The sequence below is a fragment of the Rhamphochromis sp. 'chilingali' genome, assembly GCF_963969265.1.
Source record: "Rhamphochromis sp. 'chilingali' genome assembly, chromosome: 18".
Taxonomy (NCBI): Eukaryota; Metazoa; Chordata; class Actinopteri; order Cichliformes; family Cichlidae; genus Rhamphochromis; species Rhamphochromis sp. 'chilingali'.
Genome location: NC_137945.1, coordinates 12,615,527 through 12,624,317, shown reverse-complemented (window position 1 = coordinate 12,624,317; position 8,791 = coordinate 12,615,527). Strand labels below are relative to the sequence as shown.

Below are 8,791 nucleotides of genomic sequence, written 5' to 3'. Positions count from 1 at the left end.
ACTTAGTAAAGACCCTGAAGGCATGACCTTGAATGCTGCATGCTGTATAATCACACTTTTCTATACAAAGATGTTTACTGATTTGCCAAGATGGAAAGGTCAGAACGATTAAAGTATAGTCTGTCAAATTTTAAATGTCAGACGAACAAAAGCGTAAAAAGGAGGGCTTAATGCCCCTTTCTCAGCCCCCTTTTCACTTTTTGTCACCGCCCTCATCTGTGGTATATAAAAATGTAAATCTTACCTCTCACACATCACCTCTCTGAATTTGCTGAACTCTCACTGGTCGAAGACATTCAAGCCTGTAAGTATACTTTAAAATAAATGCATTCTGTTAAATATCTGCAAATGAAGAGAAGTTTGCAATTGTTATCAAGTTTTTGGATAAAAATGAATGTAAGAAGAACAGGTTTCATTGATGTGCGCAAATAAAATTCTGACTTTGTTGTGTGTTGCAGGATCATGAGCAGGAACTTCTTGTCCAAAAACGATGAGCTCCGGAGGGGAGACTACCTAGTGTCCAACAACAAGCAGTACAAAGCTATATTTCAGGTGACTACTTCAAATTTTCTCAGTTCAGAAGCTCATAAAAGCCTTGTTTTCCAGTCATGCATGCTGACAGTTATCTAATGTGTGATTTCTTTGTGGTTGCAGGGTGATGGCAATTTTGTCATCTATGGCTGGAAGCCTTTGTGGGCTTCAGACACTGATGGATCAGACGCCGTCCGTCTGTGCATGCAGGCTGACTGCAACCTGGTCATGTACAACAAGTGTGACACGGCTAAGTGGCACACAAACTCTGCCAACTCTGCCAAACCTGACTGCAACATGTGCCGTCTTCAACTGACCGATGACGGCAAACTGGTGGTGAACAGAGAGTGCGAAGAAATCTGGAGCTCTCAAAAGTCCAAAGGCATGAAGTGATGCTTGTGTGCGACCATCCTTTGACATAAACCTTCAGCGATGCTGTTAAAGCAACATATACCAGCGCATGAACAAGCCGCTCCTTTTTCTTTCTGGTTAGCTTTGCAAGGTTCTGAATCTTAGCTCTGAATGTGCATTTTTTTCTCTTTACAGCTTCCCTCTGTAAAGCACAAAGTATTGTAACCAAGTGGCAAAAAATAAAATGAAAGGTATTTGACCAGCCTCTTGTTCCCTGTGTTTATATTCATGCCATTAAACAGATTTTCTTAAGTATTAATAAATAATAAAAATTTGAGATATGTAGCTGATATCAAAACTAACACAGATTTTGTAGATGACTCTGGCCTGCATTGAATATTAAACATTCTTTCATTTTTCTTTCTTTTTCCCTGAATTAAGTATCTTCATGTTGTCTAGACCTAATAGCAACTGATATTTTTCCTTGGCCCAGTTCTTTTTTCAGTTTATATACTCTCCTTTGGCTCAGTTTACAAAACGAATACAGTACCTCATTTCATCTGTGGCTCCAAAACTGTAGACAAGCTGTTGCTTCACATCAGGACATTCCCACCCTTAGACTCTTTAACCTGTTTGAAACACATGTTTTCCTTTGTTAAAGTAAGTACTAATGCCACAAAGACTGGCTGTGAGCAGTGCAGTAGTGATGGGATTTCCGGCTCTTTCGGTTCGACTCACTAAAAAGAGCCGGCTCTTTCGGCTCCGAACCGGCTCTTCAAGTTGTTTTGTTGCAATTAATTTGTTATTAACAATAATATAAAATTATGCACAAAAGGAATTACTAACGTAAAAAAAAGTGGTTTTATTTATATATGTTTATATATAAATATATGCGGTGGTCCCGCAACTCCAAAACACATTTCTAGCATGAACTGAACTTCCAAAGCAGAGCTACTAGATCACTTAAATTACACAATTGAAAGCATATGTGTATTGTTTGTCTATTTATACACAGGCACTCATATATATTCAAATAATTTAAAAAAATTTTTCATTTACCTGCTACTACCACACACCAAATCCGGTTGTTGGTACTTGCTGGCTTGTGTAGCCACTAGGTAACAAAAGCTCAACACTGCGCCCAGCATCCTGGAGCACTTCTGTTGTCTTTTGTACATGTTTTGAGTTTTTATGTGCTTCTGAGTTTTTACGTGTTTCAGAGTTTGTACTTACTTCAGAGTTCATACGTGATTTGAAGTTTGTATGTGCTTTTTTTCTAGGGGCCACCGTAAATGTACTTTTATTTATTCACTCCACATAAAATGTAATAAATAAATCATTTAATACAAAAATCAACTATTCACATTTCAACTTTTAACTATTTAAATTTTCAGCTTTTTCCTTTTACAAATTTAAAGTGAAAACAACACAAAACACTGCAAACCACAACACAATTAAATATAAATTAAAATATGAAAACAAAAAGAAGATGCATATTCTCTGTCATATGGACCTGCATGAATAAACTTTCTGAATCCTTTATCATCTGCAACTGAAAATAGTTGTGGATGATTACTATACCTTTCTAATGTGACGTTGTTGTCCCTGGCAGTGTTGCCAACTCCTCAGTAAGGAAAATCGCTATTGGCTGTCCTAAAAGTCGCTAGAAGTCGCTAAATGACATCATCGCCTAATTTGCATAATTGGTCATGCTAATCTAATTGTAACCTATGTTGTTGGAGAGAGAAATAACATCGTGGAAGAGACATAAAGTGAGTTAAAAACGTCCTAAATGCATTTAGAGTTTATTTAGAACTACAAATTAAATTTCTTTTAGCAATTATTGTTTTTTTTAATGTCACAATTCCAACCCTGCTCCTCTACCCGGGCTTGGACCAGTAAAAGTGACCCGAAATAGGCACTCTGGTGGAGTTACTTTGTGTGTGTGTTTATAAGTAGTTTTAAACCTTGTGATCCACAAAACAGCATAAGAGTAAAAGAGTAAAAGAAGAACTGACTGCGTTACAGCACCCGCTGCTTGTTGAGAGTAAAAGCGATACGCGCTTTCACGTCTTTTTTTAGCGACTTTTTTTAGAAAAAAAAGTTCCTAAGGGGTCTGAAAACTCGCTAAATATAGCAACAAAGTCGCTAAGTTGGCAACACTGGTCCCTGGCTCTCTTTCCCTCTCTCCCCCTCTGGCTCTGTTCCTGTGCTACTGAGTGTAATTACCGCCCCTCCCCCCTCTGCCCAGCCTAAAGCACAAGGCTGCTGCTGAGTGAAGCAGAAAGTGCAAGAGAGGCTGAGAGAAAGAAAAAAAAAAACCCACTTGACGGCTCGCGATAAGGAGCCGGCTGGCGTCGTTCACGTCAAAGACCCGGCTCTAAGAGCCATTTCGTTCGCGAACGACCCATCACTACAGTACAGAAATAACTACTTTGAGCTTTTATTTTAATTGGAGGCACGGAGTGCAAATTTTCAGCATAGTAATCATCTTCAGTCTCTTACATTATTGTGTGGGAATTTTGGTCCCACTCTTGTTCACAATGTGGCTTCAGTCCATTGAGGTTTGAGGACATTTGTTAATGTAACGCTCTCTTAAGCTTCCACTACAGCATTTCAAACTTGGACTGGGCCATTGCAAACACCTTCATTCTTTCATTTTCAGTCATCCTGTTGGTGTTGTTGCTGCTGTGCTTGGGATCATTTTCACATGTGACAGTAGCAGGGGTGCAGGGGGGTAGTAGTTTAGCTATCAGACATCACATTTGAATCTAGAGTAATTAGGCATATAGAGCTTATGGTTGAATCAATGACTGAAAGGCGCCCAGGTCTTGTAGGTGTAAAGCCAGCCTGCATCACCATCCCTCCACCACTGGGCAGCGCAGTTGTTATGAGGTGTTTGTGCTGATATGCTGTTTGGTTTTCTCCAATAACTTTAGATGTCAGGGACCTGGGTCTGAGGGACCCAGAATCCATGAGCAACTTATATACAGTGGCTTGCAAAAGTATTCGGCCCCCTTGAACTTTCCCACATTTTGTCACAAACATGAATCTATTTTATTGGAATTCCACGTGAAAGACCAACACAAAGTGGTGTACACGTTAGAAGTGGAACAAAAATCATACATGATTCCAAACATTTTTTACAAATAAATAACTGAAAAGTGGGGCCAAATACCTTTGCAAGCCACTGTAGGTCAGAGGAGGGTAGCCAATTCCTTGTCGAGTGTTTCCAGGCACCGAGTGCAGATCTGATTTCAGTTTTAAATTCATAAACTTTAATTTTCATGCCACATTAAGCAAATATGATACACATGAAATTCAAAAAGCTGGGAGAAGAGAAAAAATGTCATGTTGGTGGGCTCCACATGGTCCAGAGGCACAAAGTGATGCTTCTGAAGTCATATATGAAACCATCTTTGCATGTAAACCGTCATGTATGGTGATAAAATGTATGTTTTTATTAAATATGTTCCATCTATTCGGGATGTTAAGGAGAACAAGTCCAGATTCAATTATGAAAAAATAAACACAGAGTCAAAAACCTTTAAACAACCGTGTCTCTCACTCAGTGGAGCAGACTGATTCCTAACAAGAGGACCTGCAGTGTTGCTGGAAATGCTGAAAAGGACAAAATTTGGGTTTAAAAAAAAGAAACAGCAATAAAATGTATGTTAAGATGTTCTATAGGCAATAAGACACTGTCCTCTAACCCATCCAAAGCATATAAGCATAAAGGTATATACAGTCTCTGGTTGTCATGGTTTTTTTGTTAATTACATATACGTTATAGCACTAACTGATTAAAGTGCGGATGTTGAAACCACTTGTGCACCACAGTCATTGCGAAACAAATGCTGCTTCTTTCCTGTGTTGAAGTCTTGTCTGTTGTTTCTTTGTCACTCTAAAAACTAGCACACATGAGGTGTCTGACAAGCATCTGCACTGACAGTTCATGAATCCACTAGGACGTCACTCGTGGTCAGAGTCCAAGAGTCTGAGTGTTTATGGTGCAGAGGAAGAATATGATTCAAATCAAAGGATTGTTATTTGCAGCTGCGAAGAGAGACCACAAGGTGTCGCTCTAATGCTTCTGTAGTTTATGTGAAACATTTGACATAAAAAGAAAATTACTACATTTGAAAATCCCCTTTTTCTGAATCACTTATCAAATCCAGAGTTGTGGTGAGACTGGAGCCTATGCAGGTGCCAGGAGGTGAACGGTAAGGTGCACCCTGGACAGGTTAGCAGTCTATTGCAGGAGTAACACTGAGACGCACAATCATTCATGCATGTGTTTGGATTGTGAGAGGAGGCTGAAGAGAAAACATGCAGGTACAGGGAGAACAGAACAACTCCACACAGAAAGGCTCCAGCCGGTGGGCGGATTCAAACCCAGGACCTTCTTTCTGTGAGCTGACAGTGATAAACGCTGCACCGCCATGTTTCAAAACACATTCATACTGTTTTATAACCTACAATTTCTAAACGCTAACAACAGTGTTGTAGTTTTCTGCAACACACAGAAACACACAAACTCAGCTGCACTAAGAAATAAACATCATGTAATCCTGAGCTGCGTTCATAGGCAGGATATTTAAGGACATTTTGTGGCTTATCCTGGGAAGCGTTTCAAAACTGCCAAGATCCATTCTTGAATATTACTCAGCTTTGAGATTTCAGGGCCTGTTGTTTCATATTTTGCATTTTTAGTGAAATTGGAAAAGTTTGCTGTATGACTGGGAGAGCTTGACCCAAATTAAGGGTTCAGAAATCATCAATCAGAATCAGAATCAGAATACTTTATTGATCCCTGGGGGAAATTATTTTTTGTTACAGTGCTCCATTTTAAACCAACATTAAGACAAGACAGACAATACGCTAACTAAGAATAGTACAATATATACATATATATACATACATACATACATACATACATAAGTCACTCATAAATAAATATTTGGAAAAGAAACATGTGTAGTTGTAGCAGCAAACAGTGTGTTAAGTGGATGCGTTGTACAGGGAGATGGCCACAGGCAGGAATGATTTCCTGTGTCGTTCAGTGGTGCTTTTCGGTAATCTCAGTCTCTCACTGAACGTGCTCCTGTGACTGACCAACATGTCATGGAGTGGGTGGGAGGTGTTATCCAACATTGTCTTTATCTTGGACAGCATCCGCCTCTCCGACACCACCTTGAGGGAGTCCAGCTCCATCCCCACAACATTGCTGGCCTTACGGATCAGTTTATTAAGTCTGTTGGCATCTGCGACCCTCAGCCTGCTCCCCCAGCATGCAACAGCATAGAGGATCGCACTGGCCACAACAGACTCATAGAAAATCCTCAGCATTTTCTGGCAGATGTTGAAGGACCTCAGTCGCCTCAAAAAATAGAGACGACTCTGGCCCTTCCTGTAAAGTGCTGTGGTGTTTTTAGCCCAGTCCAGTTTATTGTCAATGTGTACTCCAAGGTATTTATAGTCCTCCACAATGTCAACACTGACCCCCTGGATTGAAACAGGGGTCAAGTGTTTCCTGGTCTTCCTGAAGTCCACGATCAGTTCCTTGGTCTTTGCCACGTTGAGCTGCAGATGATTCTGCTCACACCACGTGACAAAGGAGTCGACCACAGCCCGGTACTCTGTCTCATCATCCCTGCTGATGCATCCAACCACTGCAGAGTCATCAGAAAACTTCTGAAGATGGCAGGTCTCTGTGCAGTGGCTGAAGTCTGTGGTGTAGAGGGTGAAGAGGAAGGGGGAGAGGACAGTCCCCTGTGGTGCCCCTGTGTTGCTAATCACCTTGTCAGACACACACTGTGGGAGACGTACATATTGTGGTCTTCCTGTCAGGTAATCAACAATCCAGGACACCAGAGAAGCATCCACCTGCATCGCTGCTAACTTATCACCCAGGAGGGTCGGCCTGATGGTGTTGAAAGCACTGGAAAAGTCAAAAAACATGACCCTCACAGTGCTCGCCGGCTGGTCCAGATGGGTGTAGACACGATTGAGCAGGTAGATGATGGCGTCCTCTGTTCCGAGACGAGGCTGATAAGCGAACTGAAGGGGATCCAGATGTGGTCTTACTATGGGTCGCAGCTGGTCCAGGATGAGCCTTTCCAGGGTCTTCATGATGTGGGAGGTCAGTGCCACGGGCCTGTAATCCTGGGGGCCACTGGGACGAGGCGTCTTTGGTACAGGGACGAGGCATGATGTCTTCCACATCACCGGGACCCTCTGCAGACTCAGACTCAGCATAAACAGTTTATGAAAGACTCCACACAGCTGGGGGGCACAGGCCTTGAGGACAAGGGGACTCACTCCGTCTGGTCCAGCAGACTTGCCTGAGTGAAGTCTCCTCATTTGCATCTCAACCTGGTATTGAGTGAAGGTGATGGGTGGGGGAGGGGTGTCAGGAATCTCACAGGAGGCAACATGTGAAGAGAGAGGCTGGCACAGTGGTGTGGTTCTGGATTCCAGGCTGACTGCAGGTGAGGTTGTGGGGGTGGGAGCAGACACTGTGGTGTCGAATCTATTGAAAAACAGATTCAACTCGTCGGCTCTATTCTCACCTCCCTCAGCTCCCCTGCTGTTGGTTGGCCTGAATCCAGTGATGGTCTTCATGCCCCTCCACACCTCTCTCATGCTGTTCTGCTGGAGTTTCCACTCCAGCTTCCTCCTGTAATTGTCCTTAGCCTCTCTGATCTTGTCCTTTAGTAACACCTGGACCTTCCTCACCTCCTCTTTGTTGCCCCCTCTGAAAGCCCTCTTCTTGTTGTTGAGGAGGGCTTTGATGTCCTTAGTCACCCACGGCTTGTTATTTGGGTAACAATGAAGAGTCTGAGCTGGAACAATGGAGTCGGTGCAGAAAGTTATGTAGCCTGTGATACACTCAGTAAGCCCATTGATGTCCTCGGCGTGAGGCTCACAGAGTGTTTCCCAGTCGGTCACCTCGAAACAGCCCTGTAGTTCCGCTGTTGCCTCCTCTGACCACCTCCTAACAGTCCTGGTGGTCACAGGTTCCCTCCTCACAATTGGCACAGGAGGGATAAACTGAAAAGCAGCTTTATTAACTTAAACTGAGAACAAATAATCCAGATTTTCAAAAGAGCCAGCCAAACAAAGAATATTCAAACAAAACATTCTGCGAGGACGGACAAGACAATAAGCAAACAGCAATTTTGGACTTAAATACACACAAGGCAATTAGGGAGAGAGGAAACAGCTGGGGAAAAGACACAAGTGAACAGAATCCAACAACACAACAGGACACAAAACTAAAACACCATAAAAAAAAAAAAAAAAGACTAAGAAGACCTTTAAGTCAAAGACTTCGTAAGATTGTAAACACTCCATCTGCATTAATCACAGACGGCGTTGTTCAAACTGCACTTTGGTGTCATTGAATTCTCTGTAAATAAAGTCTGCAACACAGTCAGCTGTGGTCACGCTATTTATTACTACATGCAGGAGAACACATCAAAACATCAGTTTCATGGTAATGAGCGTTCTGAAACAGAAGTGGTGCTCCCACTCCTTTATGCATTCCAAGGAAGAGGGAGGAAGTTACAAATTGATCATACCACACATCACGCGCCTCGCTATGAAACCTAACTGAACAATGGGTCTACTGTTTTACGGCCTTTGCGTTATCAGCACCAGTAAAGGGAGTTGTCTTCTCCAACTCCTGAGGCTGAAATAGGTTCATGTAGTTTTAGAAACTTTCACTGAACAGTCTATCGCAGTGTCACAACTAAGCATATGCACTTAAATACTTTAAATGAATATAATAGAAATTTTCTATTACATCCCACCTTTGATTATTTTATAAAATCACCAAAACAAAATTTCCAATTCAACACCATTCAGCATCAACAGCATACTCAGAGAGGTTCACTATGTGCATCAT

At 42.0% G+C, this 8,791-nt stretch overlaps 1 protein-coding gene across 1 annotated transcript; it reads left to right on the top strand.

Moving 5' to 3' along the window:
- Window positions 1-276: 276 nt before the first annotated feature.
- On the top strand, window positions 277-1,105 carry LOC308385910 (B-type lectin plumieribetin-like). The gene is made up of 3 exons (XM_080865101.1): window positions 277-304; window positions 459-552; window positions 655-1,105. The coding sequence occupies exons 2-3, from the start codon at window positions 463-465 to the stop codon at window positions 922-924; spliced, it is 360 nt and encodes a 119-aa protein (XP_080721227.1). The 5' UTR covers window positions 277-304; window positions 459-462; the 3' UTR covers window positions 925-1,105.
- The last annotated feature ends 7,686 nt before the right edge of the window (window positions 1,106-8,791 follow it).